The 22,273-nt window shown below is 54.8% G+C and overlaps 1 protein-coding gene across 1 annotated transcript; it reads left to right on the forward strand.

Moving 5' to 3' along the window:
• The first annotated feature begins 2,543 nt into the window (after positions 1–2,543).
• On the forward strand, positions 2,544–9,056 carry LOC143637803 (putative pleckstrin homology domain-containing family N member 1). Its single transcript, XM_077110595.1, is given in 17 exon segments — positions 2,544–2,626; positions 2,717–2,816; positions 4,315–4,324; positions 5,268–5,404; positions 5,490–5,571; positions 5,650–5,721; positions 5,872–5,999; positions 6,072–6,203; positions 6,290–6,394; positions 6,926–6,989; positions 7,130–7,288; positions 7,396–7,544; positions 8,054–8,132; positions 8,135–8,193; positions 8,371–8,598; positions 8,832–8,895; positions 8,968–9,056. Coding segments are annotated over 17 exon segments (1,740 nt in total).
• Positions 9,057–22,273: the final 13,217 nt, after the last annotated feature.

Below are 22,273 nucleotides of genomic sequence, written 5' to 3' on the forward strand. Positions count from 1 at the left end.
GAGGGAAAATCCTTGTTTTAAACAGGTGATTTTTTTCCTTCTTCCATTTCAATGTCCACATGCTACAGAATTATAGGGCATACAAGCTAGAAAGTTTTACTCAAAACCAAAAGAAAATCTGAAAAATGACTAACCATAAAATGAAGTCTCACAATTCAAAATTTTAGAGTCCTGACCTATCTTTGAAATATGCTCTCAACTATCTACTTTCTTTCTCTCCTTCTACCCTATCATAGTGCTCAACAAATTTAATAAGCATTCATATTAGCCCAAAATGTGTATGGGGAATACTTTACAATTGGGCAAGCAGAAATATGCTCACCAAGTGAGAAGCACTATAGTCACAAATAATTCAGAGTAGCCATCTGAAAGATAATGGTACACAAAACTAGAGTGAACCCTTTAAGAACATCTGGTCTAAATGAAAAGGATTGTTTCTAATACTCATACCGTCATGGGGGAGAAAAGAAGGACCGAGAAAAGAAAATGTTTGATAAATTCCTCTTGTACTTCTCACATAATATCAGATATTTAAGATATGGATCAAAAATTCAATAGTTACAAAACTGGGGGGAAGAGGGATTATGGAAGAAGTAAACTATGTATTACATACTCTTGTAGTCCTGTGCCAACAAAGAATGGTTTTCAGAGATCAACTTCATCCATAGCTTCATCAAAAAAAAAAAAAAAAAAAAAAAAAACTCTACAACACAGGAAGCAAATATCAAATACATTCTGAAGACACAAAGATTAGGAGCTGACCAAGAAATGCAGTTGTTTCCAACTCTAAGGGTCTGTGACAGAGTTTAAACGTGCTCGTTTTTTGAGGGAGCAGTCTAAGATGCTGTGTTATGTTATTGTATGATTACTATACCTAATATCATAATTTCTAAAAAACCTACAAAAATAGAAACACAGGATAAATATTTCTGTATTCAACAATTAAATATATGTAAGGTATCAAAAAGTACATCCCATTCTGGTTTATACTCCACCTTGACAGTAAAGATTACGTGGAAAACTGATGAAATTATGCAAGGTATTTGGACATTCGAACTTTTGTTTGAGGTTTTTCTTTTTGCCTAATTACCCAGAGAATTCTGCTTTTCACGAGTGAAAACACACTGACTGGACCAGAAAATGACTGCGATGCAATTACTCAAGTTAACTGCTAAATTCCTCGGTACCTTTAGGGAAAGGCTAAGAAAAAGGAATCCGGAACACTACGAATCTTGTATTTCTCAACCTCCACATGGCAATATTTTGCCATGAGCATGAAAACCACTTCTCGAATAAGGTCTCTGTATTTCAAAAGCTCCTTCAAATAAAAACTTAGGGGGGAAAAGAATGCCTGCCAACTCCTAGCCCTAGCACCGTCTTCACCAAAGCAGGAAATAAAGGAGATGGCGGGAGAGTGGGCGGCCGACGGAAGTTTGCCTGCCGTCTACTCCGTAGTGTTTGAATGGACTGAGGGACGCACTCTCCCGCCACGCTGAGCCCCTGGGCGCCGGGACCCGGCCCCCGGCCCACTAGGCAGCCTCCTGGTGCCTTCCTCCCGCAGGCCTCCGCTCCCCCTGCCCCCGGACTCCGCGCTCAACTCCCGCCGCAGCCCACACGAGAACCCAGGCGCGCCCCGCCCTCGCGGCCCCGCGCAGTCCCCTTCCCAGGCCCTCGGCCCGGAACCCGGTGCCCTTGGGCGCGAACGCTCGCCGCGCCCTCCCCAACCCTCGCCAGGCCTCAGTCGGGAACCGAGGCCACGAGGTCGGCGCTCCGCTCCTGCTCCTCTCCGTCCAAAGTGGCTCTGGCAGGCTGGGCCTGGCGGAGGCGGCGCCCTGGTGGCCGCCATAGGCCTCTTCACCTCCCGGCCGGGCCCCGCCAACATCCCCGGCGCCCTTGCCGCGCCGAACGGGCGCCGCTCCACCCGGACCGCCGCTGAACGGAGCCCCAAAGAAAACAAAGACTCGGGCTCCGCGACCTGCTCGGCCACGCCAGTCGTGGCCCGCTCCCCGCCCGGACCCCAACAAAGCCAGAGCCGCTGCCTCGCCCCTGGCCTGGCTTACCCATCGGTCCCCGCACGCTTCTTGCCGGAGGAGTAATCCTCCCCCAGGTCCAACCGGTGCCGCTTGGACATCTTCGCACTCTTCGAGGGAGCAGCTAAGAAGGAAGAAAGGAGAAAAAAGCTTGCGGCTGTATTGGCACAGTGGAGGACAGCGACTTAACTCTTGGGGACCCCCACACCTCCGGCTACAACAGCCCACACCTTGCAGCTGGAACCAGGAGCTAAAATGGCAGCGACGACGAGGGCTGGGCCTGCATGCGCGCTTCCCCAGCGTGCGTGCTGAGCGTGCGTGCGTGGAGCGTGCGTGCGGTGGAGCCAAGCCCCGCCCAGAAAGGCTCCTCCCCCCACCCCGGAGTAGGCGTGAAGCAGTCCCACAGCCCCGCCCGCTCACGGGAGGCGGGGGCAGGAGGATCCCGACCCAGGGACCCCGCTCGGGGTCTACCCTGTCTACCCGCTGGGTCCCAGCCAGCCGCCGTTTGGACCAATGGGGAACAGCAGCTGCGTCCCTCAGACCCCCAGGAGGCTGCGGGCCTCCTTCTCCAGGAAACCCTCGCTGAAGGGAAATAGGTGAGAGGGGCGGCCTCAGCCACCCGTGAACACGCTCTCCCTTGACCCGACCAAAGGCCGAGCCCCAAACCCCCTTTCACTTGTCCCCAGAGAGGACACCTCGAGGAAGCTGGCGAGCCTGTTCGGCTCCGAGGCTGGCCCCGACGGGGACGCCGCGGCAGACAAGATCTTCTACTACATCCCTGGGACGGTGAGCCGAGGGTGTGCCCCCCCCCAGCGGCAGCTGCCCGCTGTGTGGCGAGTCCCCCATCTGTCGCCAGGCCTGGGGTCTGAGTGCAGCTCTGCGCTCTCTTCTGTGTCCTATGCCAGCGTGTCTGTCGCAGTTTTGCACAGCTAAGGGTCATCTCAGTCAGCTCAGGGGATTTAGATCCCAAGGGAGGTGAGGAAGTGGACACTGCCCCGCCCTGGGTAGCTCATCCGCCGAAAGTCTGGCCCAGAACGAAACCCAGACTGGGACTGAGTCAGTGGTGAGCCGTGCGCCTGGCCTTTGGGTGGGGCCTCTGAAGCTTCCACACGCTTCTCACTGGTAGACGGCGCCAGGTTAGATCTCCAGCTCACCGGTTGCATCTATGTTGCAGTTTTTTGGGTGATGTCGCTTGAGAAAGTAAAGGGGTTCAGGCAACAGAGAGCCAGTTGGTCACCTACTGCAGGCCTTAGTTTCTCCTTCAGGGTCTCGCAGGAAAGTGCTCCCAGATATCCACTGCCCACTGCAATCCTACCTATGCTGGTGCCTCCTGCCCCAGCACAGAAAGGAAGTGACCACTAAGCACTTGTTAGGCTACTTCTCCTGAAGGAACTGAGGGTGCCCCTGTGGGACGATGGACTGGCTGAGTAGAGGAGCCCTAGCCTCTTTCCCCAACAGCTGGCACTGGTTTGGGCAGAACCTAGACTGAAGCTCCCTCCTGTGGGACCCTGCCCACGGATCTTATGCTAGAAGTGGGGGCGCGGACTCTGGGCCAGGACTAAAGCAGCTGGCATGGGCTCCCAGAGCCTACCTTTCTCACTGTCCCACCAGGCTGGGACCCCGTGTCATCCCCTGTCCCCTGTCTAAGGTCTCAGGGCTCTTGCAGTCAGCTGCTGGCTTCAGAAACTGTGCTGCCTCAGAGAAGGGGCTACATCTCAGACCCTGACTCTCTCTGTTCAGCCCAGGATAGGCAGTGTGACCCTGGAGGCAGTCCTATGAGGCATGGTGCCCCTAGTGGTACTCCCTTGGAAAAGGGTCAAGACCCCTTGAGCCTTGGGAGATAGGGGCCAGGGAGGGCCCTGGCCAGGCTTGGACAGCATCCATGCTTCCATCCCTACTGCAGTTCCTAGCTGTCCTTCCCGGGCCCCAAGGCTGACCTAGGCCCCAGGACCAGTGGCATAGCCCTTACGGATTCATGGCCTATTTTTTCGAGACTGTCATCTGGAATCTTCCCACACTGGGTGTGGGTGCAGAAGGCCCCACCCAGAGGCAGAGAAGCCGGGGGAAGAGTGATCTGTCTGTTCACATTCCTAGGTTTGCCCAAGGGGCAGCTTGGCTTGGCCAGGACACAGCAGCCCTGCAGGTGACCCAAATGTGACCCCCAACAGAATTTGCCCCTAGGCTAGTAGGTCACAGTCCTCTCCAGTCCCTTAGCACCTGACTCCTATCTGACCCTGCCTCTGATATCAAAGCCCCCATTGATAGAGAACGAACTCTCTGCCAGGACTACCTAAGTGCTGTGTAGACATTGGCCCTTCTTCCTTTCCTTCAGCATAATACATTGACCCCCCCCCGCCCCCCAGCACGTTCCAGGCCCTGGAGACTCAGCAGTGGCAGATAGACAGGACGACTAAGTAGAAATAGAGTAAGTCGACTGTGGTCAGGCAGCCAACTAGAACAGGAAAGGCTGGAATTTAAGAAGAGTGTGCAGCCAGGGAGAAGGTGAGAGCTGAGCAAAGGCCCAAAGGTTGTGATGTGGAGAGTCAGTGCTGAGTGGCCCCAGCCAAGGGAACAGCCTGATTCAGACATGTGCCTGATTTGAGAGAAAGAGAGGGAGGAAGAGTGGAGGGGCAGGCCGCAGAGAACCCTTAGTCATTGCCGTTTTTGTGTGAGAGACTGAGGCCCATGCTCGGTATGCTAGAGCAACTAGCACATGAGCACCCAGAACTCATGTTGGTATCCAAGCAGGCTGCAGTGGGAATATTACACCAAGGAAATTGGTGTATATTACAGATTAGGGCTTAGGTGTTTGCTTTTTTTTGTCTGTTTTTGCTTATAGAATCAGGTATTAAACATTTACCAGTTTATTGGTAAAAGGCAGGGTTTTATGCACTATCTCACCCAGACACCCCAAAACTCCTTTGAAAAGTCTGGGGAGATTGAACAAACAAAACAGAGCTCCAGAACCAGGAGGTGGTGAAGCTAAGGGTTGACTCCACCAAGTCCCAATTTCTCTGTCACTGCTAGACCAGGTAGCATGGAATGGGGAGCTGTATTATGTGCATATTGTGTATTCTGTCACCATTCCATGTATACAGGCTGTGTGCATCTGCCTGTGTGTGTTGTGTGGCCTGGCATAGACAGATCAGGACTATAAGGGTGGCTGAGTAATGGGTTGGGGTTGATGGCCCTATCTGGCCACTCCCCAAGCTCTACTCCCCTAGGACTTTCCATCAGGCCTGGAGAATCAGCCGGAGAACTTGGAGCAGCCCATCCTGAGTGTGTTCAAGAAGGGGCGGCAGAAGGTGCCCGTGAAGAACCTGGGCAAGGTGGTACACTATGCCAAGGTCCAGCTGCAGTTCCAGCACAGCCAGGTGGGGGCTGGGGGGTATGCTCAGGGACCCATACCCCACCATCCTGTCTGCCCCAGTCCCTCAGATGGGCATCTGCTCTCCCCAGGATACCAGTGACTGCTACCTGGAGCTGTTCCCTTCCCACCTCTACTTCCAGGCTCACAGTTCTGCAGGACTCACATTCCAGGTAAGGGGCCTGGGCAAGGGTGGGGGAAAGGCCCCTGAGAGTTCCTGCAACTGCTACTATCTGTTCTCTGGCAGGGGCTGGCTGTTGCAGCTGGTGGAGTTGAGCATCTGCCCCCTCGAGGAGACTGGAGAGCATGGCTTCCAGATCACAGGTATGTGAAGGACACTGGCCTCCTAGAAGGGTGCCTCCCAGCCAGGGCCATGGATCAATCTGCACAGATCCCTTGGAGAGGGGCCTATGCTTGGACTCTGGGGCTCCAAGCTTGGGCCCACCTCAGCCCACACTGCTCCTCCACCCCCAGGCCCACTGCCCGCCCCACTCCTCGTTCTCTGTCCCAGTGAAGATGAGCTCCGCTGCTGGCTCTACCACTTGGAAAAGCAGATGGCCCTTGTCGGGGGACTGTGGCACTGCCACTCTGTGCTCCCGCAGGTCAGTGTCAGGAACCTGCAAGCCCCTCCCCCCTCTTTCTCTGCCAGCCTACCCTGATGGCCTCCTCCACAGGGCCCCTCAGTGGATGAGCTCCCCTGGTCCCTGCAGCGCCATCTGATCTGGCTGTGGAGGGCATCTGGGCGTGAATCTGTGGGCAGTGCCATCTGTGCCTCAAGGGTCAAGCTGCAGCACCTGCCTTCACAGGTGAAGGGGATGTGGGTAGGGTATAGGGGAGGTGGGGCAGCCCCTGGTGCCCAGCCCTACCCATGCTATCTTTTGACCCCTTGCAGAAGCAGTGGGATCGGCTCCTGGTCCTGTACCCAACATCCCTGGCCATCTTCTCTGAGGAACCAGATGGGATTGCCTTTAAGATGGGCCCTCCCCAGGGTGGACCTGCCCAGAGAGGCATGCTGTGTGGAGTGGGGGCGGCAACTCAGGGAGAACCTGTATATCAAGGCCTGTTGGGACAGAGCACAGGGCTCCACCCATCTGGCTCACTGCCTGGTCAGCCTGATCTCAGCTCTGAGGTGAAAGAGTTCCTCCATGGAGCACCTTCCTCATCCTGAAGGGCCCTCAGCCACCAGCCAGATCATCGCCCTTGGGCAGGTGGCATGAGGTGGGACCCTCCTGGGAGTCATTGGTATGTGCTCCTGCTGCCTGATGGGAGTGTGCATACATGCCAGTGAGCATGTCACTGGTGTACACTTAGGAGACACACAGGGGCTTCCCTGCCTGGGGGTCATTCCCCATCTGCTATGTGAGTTGGTGAGCAGACCTGGGTGATGATGTCCCCAGGAGAGACTTTAGCTGCCCTACTTCCTCAGGGAACTGGCCTTGGTGCTGGACTGTCTGGGTGCCCAGCTCAGCTCTGGAAGACTGGGGGATGGGGCTAGGCAGGGTCTGGAGCTGCTCCCAGGAAGGCATAGGCCTCACTCACTGCCATCCACATCAACCTGGAAGAGAAGCAGACCCGCTCGTTCCTGATCTCAGGTCCGTTCTGACCCAGACTCTGCCCCTGCCTTGGGACCAGGGGGAAGGGGAGTGAGCCTGGTAGACAGCCCAGCTCTTTATGGGGACTATGTGGGGTACACCTGTGCTGCCAGGCCCCACCTCATGGAGTCTGTGTACAGGCCGACTCATCCATACCATCCAGGTGGTGTGTGCCAGTCATGAAGATTACCGCCACTGGCTGCTCTGCCTCCAGAGGGTTTCCAGACAGGATGGGGGCCCCCTGCTGCTCAACCCTGAGAGCTTCCCAGGCCTGCAGGGGCCCACACAGGTGAGGGGCAGCAGAAGGACCTTGGCTCAGGCCCTGGGGATAGAGAGGTGGGTCCAGACATAGGTGGGTGGGGAGAGGGATTGGCCACCCAGCTCATCCCGACTGCCCATGTCACAGGTGGTGTCCGAGGCTCACTTTCCTCTGATGGACGGACCAGCTGGGATTCAGGGTGCCCAGCGCCCCCCTCCAACCGCACCAGCCACTCCCTCCCTGAGTCCTCAGTGCTGTCCACTGCAGGCTGCCCTGCTCCTACCCAGCCTGCACCTGTGAGTAAATGGGGGAATGGCTGAGGAAGAGGGGTAGGAAGCATGAGGCTTCTGTGTGCCTGGGAGACTGGTTCCATGCCTCGTCAACCTGAGCCTGGACCCTGGTTCCTGGGTTGGGGGGACTTAGACTGGAGGGAGTGCCATGGGGCCTCAGAGAATTGAGTGGGAAGGGCTAAGAGAACTTTCTGGAAGGTTTTGGTCCCCCACAGGGCCAGCCCAATTCTGAATCTGACTGTGCCAGCATTGGCCAACGGAGAGCAGATCTGAGGCACAGCAGCCGGTCCAGGGGCCAGACCCGAGGGGAGCTGCCTGGTCCTGCCGTACCACCACACATGCATCTGGACCTGACCAAGGTGGCCCAGCCCTGCAGGGTGGCTTTCCCTCCTGCCCTGCCTCCCTGGCCTGGTCTCTCAGCCTGGCTGGGCCTGCAGGTCCCGAGGCCTCTTTCATGCAAAGAGAGGTTCTGCTACTTCTAACTCAGGGACTGTCTCTTCTACACCTTCGTTCAGGTGGGCAGGCTGGGCCTGGAGTGTGGCCCAGAGGCCCCCGAGCAGCCCCTGGAGGCACCACACTCCCCACTGTATGCTGATCCTACACCTCACCTGCCACTTCCCATCGCAGGATCGCAGATATCAGGGGCCTGGATGAGGTCAGTTGCTTGCTGGTGACAGGGCTGAATGTGCACCAGCCTGAAGTCAGGGAGAGGCCAAAACCTGAGGTTTGCTCAGGCTATGATGGGAGGCTAAGGGGGTGCCTGGGGCAGGAACCCCTGTGCTCCCTGGTGGCCCTCCCCCAGGGCCTCACGTTACCCCCATTCTCGTGGCAGTTCCTCAGTGCAGTACGAAGCTCGCCTGGACCAGAGCCTTGCAGCCCATTCCCCTTGGTCCCTGTGTCTGTGCCTGTCTCTGGTCCCTGCTCTGGACTCTCCAGCTCTCCTGGCCCCCCAGCTCCCCATTTGGTCTCCATGAAAGGAGCCCTGCAGTCCCGAGCTGCTCGGGGACACCGGGATCCCATCAAGGACTGGGGTCCACAGCCCCCAGATTCCCCTCAGCTGGTGAGTAGCAGCCCCCACTGCAGGAGGAGGAATGAGGAGGCCCAGTCCCTGGGCCCAAAGGGTGCTGGGCAGACTTAGAACTTGGAGGGAGCAGGAGAGAGAGAAATAGGAGAATGTGGGGCAAGCAGGACCAGGAGACAAGGATGGGAGGGCTGTGGCAGGTTCTAGGCTGGTCTTTATGCTCCTTCCCGGGGATCTGCCCTGCTCTCAGACTTGTGGTTTGGGGTTCCCAGGTCTCCCCTGCCAGGGAAGTGTCACCCAGCCCTCTGCCACCTCCCTCAGGTGAGTGGGTTTCCTGCCTCCCTGGGGGTAAGTACGAACCAGGATGTAGCTTCCTGCAGACTGATGGGACTCTGCCCTCCCTACCAGATGGTGACAAGACTTCATCTTCCTCCCACCAGAAATGGCCACGGCTCAGAAGGCTTGAGGCAGAGGAGGGGTTCATCCAGTGGATCTGATGGCCCCTGGCCAGGGCTGCTTGTCAGAACCACATCTGTCCAGTTCTGACCCTGGAGAGGGATCTGCAGTCACCTAATCTTTTGACCCATGTCAAATCCCCAGCATGGGTCTGACCCCAGCAAGTCAAAGGAGTGTCCAGGACCTGAGGGCAGATGGGTAGAAGCTGGAATAGCTAAGAATAGGTGCCTCATCCCTGGGGACATCCTGGCCGTGTGGCTGACCACAACCTAGCAAGGGTCTTCAGGGAGGTGCTGAACATCTGCAGATGCCATCTGCAGCTCTACCTTCAGGGAGGGAACTTAACCTGGATGTTGGGGGCCACATGGATGTGAAGGACAGAGGGCTAGGTCAGGTTGGCAGGGTCTGAGTGTGTGAGGTTGGAGCATGAGGCTCCTAGGTCTCAAGGTGTGAACCAGCACAGGCAGAGACATGAAGGTGTCCCTCAAAGTGGGCAGGGGTGGGGGTCAGTGCTAGGGTGTATGGATGGGGCTAGTCAGACACTGATGTCATAAACAAGGAAGAGAGAGGAGATTTTATTAGTGCTGTCTACCTGTGTCCTCCACCAAGGAACCAGGAATCTCCCAGCATTCTGAAGACCCTGTGCACACTGCCCTGGGCAGACCCCCTGCCACTGATCTGCCACCTCCAGCCCCACTCACCTTCCCACCCCATCTCTGACTCTCTCAGCCTTGACCTCCACACCAGCTGACCCATGGGAGCAGGGACAATTCCAAGCCAAGTCATCATGGGTGAGGCCACCAGGTTCTGCCTGAATCCTCATCCAGGTCTCCTCAGAGGAGCCAAGGTCCTGCCCCATAGACTCCGCACCACAGGGGCTGCAGCAACCACTGGAGGTGTCTGGGTATCTGCCCAGGTCTACCCACCACCACTACCTTGACCACGTCCTTTGGGGCTCAGGGTTCAAGAGGCTCTTGTGAGTAGGGCAGATGCCCCAGAACATGCCCCTAGCTCCTATGGCCTCTAGCATCCCTGTCCTGACCCCACCCAAACCCAGCACTCCTTCCCCTCTCTGCCACTCCTAATTCCAGTATCTTCTCCTGCCACTTCCCCCCAACCTATAACCAGATGAAACACAATGCCCAGTTAAGTTAGATTTCAGATCATCAACAATAATTTCTTAGTGTAAATTTATCCCAAATATTGCATGTCTGAAATTCAAATTTAACTGGATGCCCTGTGCTTTCCATTTGCTAATTCAATACCCTATTAACTAGTTCCCTGCTCAGTCCCTACCCACCCAGAATTCCAAATTTCCTTCCTCCAAGGGGAGGGGAGCGGCCTCAGCCCCTGGCTGGGCCTTAGGTGGAGTCCAAGGGAGCCAGCCCCACAGACACTGGCTCCCTCCTGGACGCCCTGGAAGACAGGGGTCAGAGGGCAAGGAGGAGGGCAGCACCTCCTGGCACCATGCTTGTCTCCTGTCCTGCGTCTTCGTAGTCCAGGTCTGGCTGCTAGGAGGTGGGACTTGGGCTGTGGCTACAGCTGCGGCTGGGACTGTGCCCACGCCTCACACGCCTGCGGAAGTAGCAGATGGCAGAGATGGTGCCAAGGTTGGCCAGCAAGACTGAAAGAGAAGCACAAGGTCTCCTGGTGCCGGCTCCTGCCAGTCATCCCCTTCTGGCCACCTGACTCAGTCCTCAGAGGGTAGGACAAGGCCAGCAAGACAGAGCAATGGGGTGGAAGCCGGTCAGCAGGGGAGAAGCAGAGTTGGGGAGAACCTGTGCCTCCAGCGCACACCTCCTCCCTCCATGCACACCTCCTCCCTAGGGGCCCAGGTGAGGCTGAACAAGGAAGCCCCTGCTTCTGACTCCTAGGCACAAGCTCCCTCAGCCCCCAGAGCCCCACACCTGTTTTCCAAGCGTCCAGGGTATGTAGATCTGACGTTCTCACCGCCCAGGTGGCAAAAGCCACAAACACCAGACACATGTCATTCTGACTGAAGGGAGAGGAGGCCAGGGGACTGCAGAGCTCCCCTAGGAGATAGAAGTACACCAGAGCTTGACTGCTGCACCCTGAGACACGCCTGCCAGGACGAGGTTTTTCCTTCATCATGAAAGGGGTTTAAATGTTATTAAATGCTTTTTCAACATTTACTGGAGTGATCATGTGTTTTTTCTCCTTTTTAGTATGGTCATTACATTATTTAATTTATCACTGTTCTATGGTTTTAGCCAATGTAGTAAAAAAAAAAAAAGAAAGAAAGAAAAGAAAAGAAAAGCCATAAACATTAGAAAGGCTCAGCAACTTAGTGAGGCCCTGTCTCAAAATAAAAAACAAAAACAGGCTGGGGATGTGGCTCAATGGTTAAGGACCCCTCAGGGTCAACCCCTGGTACAAAAAAAAAAAAAAAAAAAAAAAAAGGTTTAGAAAGGAAAAAGTAAAACTGTCTCAATACAGATGATACAATTGTTTACATATGATCCTAAGGAATTTACAAAACAGAACAAAACAAAAAACTCCACTGTAACTCACAGAACTCTGTGCTCTACTTGATAACTTTATTTCTAACGAGCCAAAGGGATATGAGGAACAATTCTGAGGGTGCTCTGCATGCACACTGGGGCTGAATAAAGAAGGAAATGGGCTGCAGATGGTGGGCAACAGGGTCTTACCCAGAGTAGCAACAGCCTAATAGCATGTTCCAGGTTAGAGATTACAGACACATAGATCTGATTGTGTAATCAGATCTATCAGCAAGTCTGTCCACTGAGGTCCTAGAAGCAAAAGTAGTACCTGGGCCTTGATTCTCATATCTACCCCTCCCTCCCTCCCTCCATCTCTCTCTCCCTCTCCCTCTCCCTCTCCCTCCCTCCCACCGCTCCTCTCTCCCCTCCCCCTCCCCCTCCTCTCTCTCTCTCTCTCTCTCTCTCTCTCTCTCTCTCTCTCTCTCGGTGCTGGGGATTGAACCCAAGGCCTTGTGCATGTGAGGCAAGCACTTTGCCAACTGAGCTATATCCCCAGCCCCCTAGATTCTAGTTTCTAAGACCACCCTCCAATCTTAGGAATGAGAGCTCCCTGGAGAAGTGGCTGATTCTGGGTCTAGGGCAGGAAACATAGGAGTATGAGCCCAAAGTACCTTATAGCATGAGAAAGAAAGTGCTCAAAAATCAAAAAAGACAGTAGCCAGATGAAAGTGCCCCAACAACAAAGCTGAGACTACACAAGCAGAAATATACAGCCGAGCCCCAAACCACAGCCAGTGCACAGTGCCACACTGGTGACAATACTTGAACCACGGCCAGTGCAGGGCACGTCCACGCTGGCAACAGTGCATGAACCACAGCCAGCGCAGGGCACGTCCACACTGGTGACAGTGCATGAACCACAGCCAGCGCAAGGCACGTCCACACTGGCGACAGTGCATGAACCACAGCCAGCGCAGGGCACGTCCACACTGGCGACAGTGCATGAACCACAGCCAGCGCAGGGCACGTCCACACTGGCGACAGTGCATGAACCACAGCCAGCGCAGGGCACGTCCACACTGGCGACAGTGCATGAACCAGACAGTGGAGGGCACATCCACACTGGTGACAGTGCATGAACCACAGTCAGTGGAGGGCGCGTCCACACTGGCCACAGTGCATGAACCACAGTCAGTGGAGGGCGCGTCCACACTGGTGACAGTTCATGAACCACAGTCAGTGGAGGGCGCGTCCACACTGGCCACAGTGCATGAACCACAGTCAGTGGAGGGCGCGTCCACACTGGTGACAGTGCATGAACCACAGTCAGTGGAGGGCGCGTCCACACTGGCCACAGTGCATGAACCAGACAGTGGAGGGTGCGTCCATGCTGGCAACAGTGCATGAACCACAGCCAGCACAGGGCACAACCACACTGGCCTCGGTGCATGAACCACAGCCAGTGCAGGGCACGTCCACGCTGGTGACAGTGCATGAACCACAGACAGTGGAGGGCACGTCCACACTGGCCTCAGTGCATGAACCATGGCCAGTACAGGGCATGTCCATGCTGGCAACAGTGCATGAACCATGGCCAGTGCAGGGCGTGTCCATGCTGGCGACAGTGCATGACTGATGGCCAAACACAAAACGAAAGAGACACTCTTTACAGAGGAATCCTAGATAGCATCCCCAGCATGGGCTAGACAGAGACTCACTGTAAGACAGCAGGGACAGGGGAAAGGAGCAACTCTGCAGCAGAGACACCTACAAACACCATCTCAATCAGGCCAGGGGTAGTCTGTGGACGTCAGAGATGCCCTAAAGGGGTGTGATGGGATCAGCACCTCACCTGATCACCCCTGGTGCTCCTTCAGTCTGCCATGAGTGACGTGACAGTCCCTCATGTCAGTCCACCTGAGGAACCCAAACAGGATGTTCTACAAACACCCCACCAAGCCTCTTCAGATCCTAAGAATTCACCAGAGAGTGAGACACAGCCACAGCCTGGGGAAGACACAGCAGCCAAACACAATATGGGGTCCTGCATAGGGCCCTGGAGGGGCAAAGCTGGGGACATGCACAGTGAAGGGCACCAAGGTCAGGTGAGCCCGTGGTTATCTCAGGGCAAGTTCGAACAAGGTCAGGTGAGCTGGTATCTCGGGGCAAGTGCATCTGTTCCAAAATAAGAGTCTAAATCTGTTCCAAAATTTTAAAAAAATGTAAATTACACTATTGATAACATGAATAGGCAGTTCAAAGAATGGGACTCTGGAGGCCAAGGCAATTTAGTGAAGCCCCTCAAAATCTTAAAAATGATTGGAACATAGCTCAGTGGTAAAGAGCCTCTGGGTTCAATCCCCTGTAGCCAAAAAGAAAAAAAAAAGAGTGTGGGGTGTTAATACTTGCAAGACAAATACTACCTAACAAAAGCCCTGTTTATAGAATACAGAAGAGACTGTCACAACTCAGTAATAAAAAACATGATGAAGCCTTATGAGACACTTCAGAACAGACATCTGAGCACATAATACACAGAAGAAAAGTGCATGCCACCATCACACCATGGGAGATGAATGACGGACAGCAGGCACGTGGATGGTGGGGATGCAGAGCTGAGGAACTGCACACCTGGCCATGGCGGTGGCACTCCTGCTTGTCTTCCCAAGAAAAAGAAAAACACATGCCCACAAAATCGGTCCAAAATTGCACATAACTTCTTTAGCCACACCAGAAATACACCATATGGCTGAGTGGTGGGTGGCACAGCTGTAGGTGGGATGGGACTCCATGACACTACAGAAAGTGGTCAGGTCACAAACACTTGCTGAGACAGGGTCCTGAAAGGCTTGAAAGGCAACCTCAAGGGATGACAGGCAGGTTCTACATCTGACAGGAGCATGGAGTAAGTGGGTGGATGTGTATATCAGAACTCATGGAACTGGATACAATACCTGTGTCCCTCACTGGACATAAATTACACTTCAACAATTAACTAAATGCAGTTCATTTTCTACTTTGAAAATCTCAAGATCAAGCTTTCAACAACAAACTTAGCAACCCAGATAGGACCCGAGCGTAGCCCCTGCTCCAGCTTTCTTGGGCAGGCCTGGCTCTCCAAGGAACCCCATTCCCATGATGAGGATTCATGGTGCTGGTGAACTTGTTGACAGCCAACTACAGGTGAGTTAGGGGACAGTACTGGTTGCTCCATCATGGTCCACTTTGAGAAAAAGGAAACTGAACTCAGGACTAAGTCACAACTTTGGCCATCTGACTGGTGAAACAGGCTTGCTGGGTGTTTCAAAACCAAAAACTTGGAGACCAAAGTCAAGGAAGTAAAAGGGCCAAGGAAAAAGCAGCAATATTTTGACCCTTGTCCTCTAAGGTCAGCCAGGACAGAGAATGACGGGACCCTTCTCTGGGTTCTGCAACTCTAGTGAGTCACTCCATCTGCTGATCAGGGAGATGGAGAGGACCCTAGAGAACAGAAAGCTCGGAACCCTCCTGATCTAAAATTCCATCTTGTGCTTTGGCAGAGAACAAGCGCTGCCAGCCATCTGATGGACTGTAAAAAAAGAATTCTAGACCTCTGGTGTTGCTGTCACCAGAGCAGGGCTGGACCTGGGGCCTATCCAGGGTGTCTCCACACTAAGGGTGCCAAAACCTCAGTGATACCGTGGCAAGAGGTTGTTCTTTAAACAAGCTACCTGATAAACCCAAGTTAACAGGGAGAACAATCAGGACGAAGGGGGTGGGGGGCTGGAGGTGCCTTTGGCACACAGGGATGCTACCTATGGACCAGATAACTCAGGTGACTGCCTGTCAAGATGTTTGCTTACTTGGCTTTTGGGAAGAATATTGGGAGCAGGATGTGTCAGGAAAATAAAAATCCAGATCTCGTTTCCTTCTACGAGCTATTAAAAATAAAGTAGCCATTAATACTGGCCCAACACAAACTATTGGTCAGTAGCTCTTAGCAAGAAATAAAACAGGACAATGAGGTGCGCTGTGAAACTTCCTTCCCAGCCTTGACCGCCCAGGCTGGGCCTTCAAGCAAACACTGTCTGCCAGGTTTTCACCAGAGGAAAACCGTGGGGGGAGCGGTAGGGCTCAGCAGAGCTCCCACGGCCTAGCACGTGTGAGGCCCAGGGTTCGATACCCAGCACCACAAAAACCAACAACACAAACAAAAAAAACGCGAAGAAGCCCCTCTCACTTCTGCCTTCCCGGTATACAACACTAAGACAAACGACAACAAAAAGGACAAGTCTGACACCTTCACATCTGCAGGGCTCTGCAGCTCAGAATTCGCCAAGAGGTGCGGGGGCATTTGCCGACGTGCAGTAAGAAACGCGTCCATACCCGGTCCAAGCTGCACGCTGAACGCCGCTTCGGCATAGTGGACCAACAGAGCTGGAGACCCGAGTCGCTGACCGCACTACTGGGCAGCCCCGGGACCCAGGGCCGCCCCCGCCTCCTCCGAGCCCGCGCCCTGCCGGCTCCAGGGCGCCTCCTCGCAGCCCTCTGGCCCTGCGTCCCTCTGCGCGCCCACCGCACTTCCTCCCGGCTCCTGGGCGAGGCGGCGGCGGACTGCCGGACACTGGGGGAGTCCGCTGGGCCTCAGGCGGCCCGCAACAACCTCTACCTCCAGGTCTTTGTCCGGCCTGCGGCCCCCTCCCGCCCCAGCCCTTCACTCACCCCGCGCCCCCGGGCTCCTCTTTCGTACCCCCTCGCCCTGCGGATAGCGACGCCGCGACACCTGGGACTTGTAGTCTCTCCTCCGCCCCCTCCTCGGCGCAGGCGGGTGCGGCTTCTGGAAGAAGACTACAACTCCCGGCGGCCCATGCAAGAACCCGCTTGCCGGGTGGATCCGGCCAGAATTCTCGCGAGACTTAGGGAAATACGCGCGGAGTGCTATGGGAAATGTAGTCCGGATGACTGGGTCCCGAGCGGGCAAAGAAGAACTACATTCCCTAGGATCCGTCGCGAGGCGGCTGTCATGGGTGTTGCTAGGAGAGGTGCTCCGGGAGGCCGACGCCTCCTGCAGCCGCCTCGTGGGTCCACCCGCTCTCCGGCCCCTGAAGGACGCACCCTCGAAATCGTGACCCCAAGGCGGCCAGTAGAGGCACTACATTCTTAGGATATTTTCCTGACTCCGGCGGGTCACCAAGCCGAGCTCCCGGGCGTGCAAGGGCCCTGCGTGCAGGCCTTGCTTGAACCCTGCCGCGAAGTCTGCTCCTGGCCACTTTGTCGCCCACCCCCGCCACGGTGGAGACGTCGGCGGCTTGGCCGCTGCGGTCCAGCGCGCTCCGGCCCCCCGGGGAGTGGTTGCCTCCGCGGGCAGTGCCAGGAAAGGCCACGAAGGCCGGGAGGCTGTCCAAGGAGGATGCGGGTGGACGCGGGCCTGGGTGGGCTGGCCGGCCGCGCCCAGGCGTGAAGCTGCCGCGCGAGCATGTGCTTGCCCTAGAGAGGTTGGGGACCTTGGCCTGGACCAGAAGGACCCAGCCCTCCAACACTCTCCCGCACTCCTGTCTGGCATGAATAGATGGTGTCCGAGCTGGTGGAGCGGGTCCAGAGGGTCAGAATTGTCACTTCGCTTGTATTCACTTCCCTGGACTCCACCTCATCCCAATGGTTCTGGAGACTCAAGCATGGGGGCGTAGTGGTGCTTCCCACGGCCAGCCCTGTCCACCGGAGTCCTCGGGTGGCAGGACTGTCTGGCATCCTGGGCTGGCCTCCCAATAGGACAGGAGTTCTGCTGTGTGGTCCCGGACTCTGCCTCAGAGCTGCTCCAGAAAGAAGGTGTGTGCCCCCCAGGTTTATTTTTGGCCAATATTTGTAAAGGCTCTCCCTGAAAAGATCATTTATGTGTATGCTAATCAGATGCCTGGATCTCTGCCCCTGGGAAACCCAGGAGGGCCTACCCATCAGGCCCTCTTTCCTGACCCAGGGGTGGAGAGATGGGTATTGCAGGCAGTTGGGGCTCAGGGGCACAGGAGGTTGGTGCCTGCCCCTCCCAACTCTCTCAACCTGGCAGCCTCTTTCCAAGCCAACCTCTGCCCATTGGCTGTCCAGACTTAGCCCTGAGGTTGGCTGTCCCCTTTGTGGAGGCCACCTCAGTACTTTTGTCCCAAGTTTAAACGTCTAGAGATTTCTGTGGAAAAAGAGCTCCAGTTGTACAGCGATAGCATGTTTTCTAAGGAGGAGTATCAGGCACCATAGGGAAATCATGTTGGTGTCCTCTTTAGACTCCCAGGGTGTTCCTCAGGGCCTGCATGGCAGCAGTTGACGTCATCTGTCTCTAAGTATCATCCTGGAAATGGCTATAAGTGCTTCTGGCCACCAGTGCTTAGGTGAGTGTGCTGGAACCACAGGATTCCCTGAGCACTGTGGGTTTCGGAACAGTGCAGCTGTGATGGTGACAGTGAAATCTGTTCGGAACAGGGTGGCTCATGTGCACCATCTGGTCAAGAGGGACTGCTGGGGGAAATGGCATTGATGAACTGTGGGGAGAGTTCCACCCATACCTGCCCCTGGGAACCAGACTAAGCGACAGGGCTTTTGCTGTCTGTAGGAGTTTCTTTGGGCCCTGCACCTGTCCTGTTTTCTGAAGACCAGTGGACACTGAAGCCGCATTTCATGGTTGTGGGTTTCTTTTTCTCAGCCCCAGTCCCCCTCCCGCAATTCTTCCTTCTGTCCTTTTGATTATTCATAATTGATTGATGCTTTCTATATATGCATAAAGATGAAATTTTCTGTGGTGTATTTGTATGTGTAATTTATATGGTTTTGTTAACACCATGCCATGGCCCCTCCCCTTTCCCCTCCCTCCTCCCCCGTCTCTGTCTTCTACTCCATTGATCTTCCCTTTATGATTTCTAATCCCCTGCTTCTTTCCAGATTTTGCTCTAGCTTCCACTTATGAGAGAAAATATCAACCTCAGGGTAGAGCACCCCTGGGTTCAACCCCCAACAGCACTGGATGAGTTCTTGCAGAGGGTGTATGTCTGGGTGGGAGGGCTACATCAGGACATTTGGCAGGCTAGGTGAACATTGGCAAGTCCAGGTGGACATAAAATCAGCTCTACCTTCTGTCTTGATGTCGCCAATACCCAGCGCCCCTGCAGCCTCTACCGGGACACCTAGTTGGTGCCTCATGCCCCATACATCCAAATGGAGCCCTGATCCTTTGGCTGAGAGTTTTGTTTTTGTATTCAATAAAGAGGTTGGATTTTGTAAAATACTCCCCCCCCATCTGTTAAAATAACATGGTTTTTTCTTTTCCCATTTGTTTTTCTGGTGAATTCGTTGAATTTTCTAATGTGAAGCTAATATCACATTCCTGGGGAGAGCCCCAGGATGTGTTTTCTTTTTTATGTATTGCTCTATACACTTTTCAGAAACTCCAAATAATAATTATTTTGTTAAGAATTTTGTATCCAGCCAGGTACAGTGGCACATGCCTGTAATCCCAGTACCTCAAGAGGCTGAGGCAGGAGGATGACCAATTCAAGACCAGCCTGGGCAGCTTGGTGAGACCCAGTCTCAGAATTTAAAAAGAGCAAGTTTATAGCTTAGAGGTGGAGTACTTCTGGATTCAATCTTCAGTACTTAAAAAAAAAAGAAAGAAAGAAAAGAGAAAAAGAATTTTAGTATCTATGTTCAAGAGAGATTTTTCTGATTTTCCTTTCTCATGATGTACTTGTCTACTTTGTTGCTAGGGCGATGATGCCTTTGGGGAATGAGTTGGGCATTCTGTTCTCCTCTTGGACTTTCTACATGAGTTGGTAGAGAATTGGTGTCTTGATGTTGGTGCCGTCCTTTCCTTAAACATTCGGCAGACCTCAGGTCCCCTTGTGGGGAGGTTCCTGACCACAGGTCCCGTCTCTTTAGAGCAGGCATCTGGGTGTTATTAAGTGAGCTCTGGCCACTTCCTGCTGGCTGTCAGACACTGTGACCTCCACCCTGGTGCTGTGTGAGCACCGTTCTAAGGCACCCTGAAGGGGAGTGGAGACTGCTGAGCATCCTGGGTGTCTTGAACACTTTATAGGTGTTCTGAAGCAGGCTTTCTAGGGTTGGCTGTCCCCAACCACCAAGGCAAAGCCCTTCTGCATTTTCTACCAATTCCTGCAAATTCTGGAACTTTCCCATCTGTGCATGGGGATGGTACCTTCTAGCAGGAAATAGCCCCAGGCCTGCTCCCTTCCCTGCCTCGTGGGGTGTCTGCACATACCCGGGGCTCTGTGCTGTGCTGTGCTCTGGAGGACCCTGCCAACCTGGGGCCCTCTGTGCCACTCTCCTCTCTGCTGCTCTGTCCTGTGAACTGTGGCCCCATTGGTCTCAGGGCCCTCAGCTGCATGGCACCTGGGGCCTTGCTGTGCCCTGGTGGTAGTGAGTGGGTGGCGGGAGGGCTGTCCTGGGGATTTTGCAGCAGCTGTGCAGATACTCGAGGGCAGTGGCTCTGCCTCTAGTCTGGGTTCAGCTGTTGAGGCAGGAGGGCAGCCCTGGTCCCCGTGACCCCCTTCTTGGCCAGAAGCAGAACACATTTATTATTACCTCCCAGCCACAGGCCGGCTCCCTGGGGGAAGCATCTTGTGGTAGGGTAACGGTCACCTCCATTTCCTGGAACACCATGGCCACACTGGCTCTTTTAGAGTCTCCAACTTAGCTATTAAGTCTTGGTTTACTGCTGTGTGTGACTGTGTTAGACTTGCCTGTTCTCAGGCCCCTGCCAAGATGCCAAGTGCACCAGGATGTACTATTAGAAGCACGAGACATGCTCGTGACAAAGCCCAGGGTCCACACTCGGTCCCTGCAGATGGAGCTTGTGTGCTGCCTCCCGACACCTGCACTTGGTCTTGGGCGCACATGCACCCTTCGCGCCCTCTGGGTGTCCTCTGCTTAATGCCCCTCCAGGCTGGGGGCTTTAGTTGTCCTCCAGTACAGCTGTGTGTCCCCTGGCCAGTTCTGTGGCCTCCCCCCACTCTGGAGGGTGCATGACCAGACTGAGCAGCTTGGTGACCCCCAGCAGTCTCTAGAGAATGGGGTGCCAGCCCACCAGAGATACTACCTGAAGCCTCTGTGCCTCCTCTCCAGGTGGGGAGGGCTATAGAATCAGGCTGGGAAGACCCTTCTGGGTACCCAGGCCCTGTGCATGGCCTTCATCTCCCTGCTGAAGCCCTTCACACGCCACCCCACTCAGAAGCTTCTCTGTGGTCATCTGCTTGGCCGGGTGCCTGTTCTATCTACCATTCTGGGACTGTGTCTGTCACTTTCTGAGGTCACCTTGCAGTGGCTCAGATGCTGGGCCTCTTGAATGACTCGTAATGTCCCCGTGTCTGCATCCTGTGTCCTTCCTTCAGCCTTCTCTTTATTACAAGTCCTGTGTGACACTGCTGCTGCGGTTAGTTCAGGAGAGCCTCTTGCCTGGGCAGGAGAGCTGGCCGTGTGCCCACTTCCTGTTCACGTGTCCTCAGTCAGTGCTCAGACAACGTCACTGTCACAGTGCAGAGCAGTAGCCTGGAGGCCAGGGCCAAGTGGCTTGTCAGGGAGGAGGGCAGGGCCCCTGCTGGCAGGCACATGTCTGGGGGTGCCCTGAGGTCTCTTTGGGCAGCCAGGCCATAGCAAACTCATGCCCAACTTTTGAGTTCTATTCTGCCTTCCGTGTTTTCTGTGCACATCGCTCTACCTTTCTAGAACCAGGCAGGAAGTTAACAGTGCAATGTCTGTGGTTGTTATTCGTGAGTTGTGCCAGTAAAGCCAAGTGGGCCCTGCCAGGGCATGGGGACAGGTGCAGACCATGGCCATGCCAGGGTATTTTACCTGAGGCAGTGTGCCCACCACTGCCCTTGTCACCACTGGAACCATTGGCCACGGCATCTCAGCAGAGGTGCAAGTGCTGGGCACACTGGGAGGCATGAGACCTGGCCAGCTGCAGTCAGGGCAGCCAGACCCAGACCCAGGGGCCCACCAAGCTGGACCAGAGAAGCAGGTCGCTCGTGCCTCTCTGGGTGTGAACTGGTGCAGCTGCTTCTCCGAACACACGCTGACCACAGAACCAGTGGCCAAACTCCCTGGCACTTATTCCTGAGGAATGAAGGCTTTCTTCACACCAAGCCCACAGACTGCTCACAGCAGCTCTGTGGCAGCCCAAGCTGGAAGCCATCACAGCACTCTGGCCGGTGCAGCTGCCATGGGAATAGCATAGCCGTGAAGGGACCAGTCACTGATGAGCAGCCTTGAAGTGGGGGAGAGGTGGCGAAGACAGCTGTGGGGTGATTATAGGGACAAACGAGGCAGGGCACCGAAGATAGCAGGAAACAGTTTTATTTGGCTGCAGCCAGGTTCAGAGGGTACAGCCTTTGCTGTGATCAATCAATCCCCTGAACCCCGAGTTCAGGGAGCTTCAGAGTTTTAGACCCAGCAGGTAAGGGGAGGGGCTCAGAAGTTCACAGTCTGCAAAAGTTCACATAAAAGCAGATTTTTCTCTCACTGTTCTGGGCACGTTAACCCTTCAAGGACCACACCTGAGAAGGCGGGAGCTGCTTCTCTCCCCTCTCTCCTCCCCCACCAGCTGTCACCATGGAGCCCATTTGTCACTTATCTTAAAAATGTAGACATCCCTGTGAAGCCCAGCTCAAGGCCAGAGGCCTGGTTTGCACATTTCTACAAAGTACTATACTGGATACGTTTGTGAAAACCTAGTGAGGGGTGTCCAGCACCTGGAGTGCTGGTGTCTTCTCGGCCAGTGGCCCAGTAAGCAGGGAGACACGATAATAGGAAGTTTATCT

Source organism: Callospermophilus lateralis, chromosome 11, assembly GCF_048772815.1.
Source record: "Callospermophilus lateralis isolate mCalLat2 chromosome 11, mCalLat2.hap1, whole genome shotgun sequence".
Taxonomy (NCBI): Eukaryota; Metazoa; Chordata; class Mammalia; order Rodentia; family Sciuridae; genus Callospermophilus; species Callospermophilus lateralis.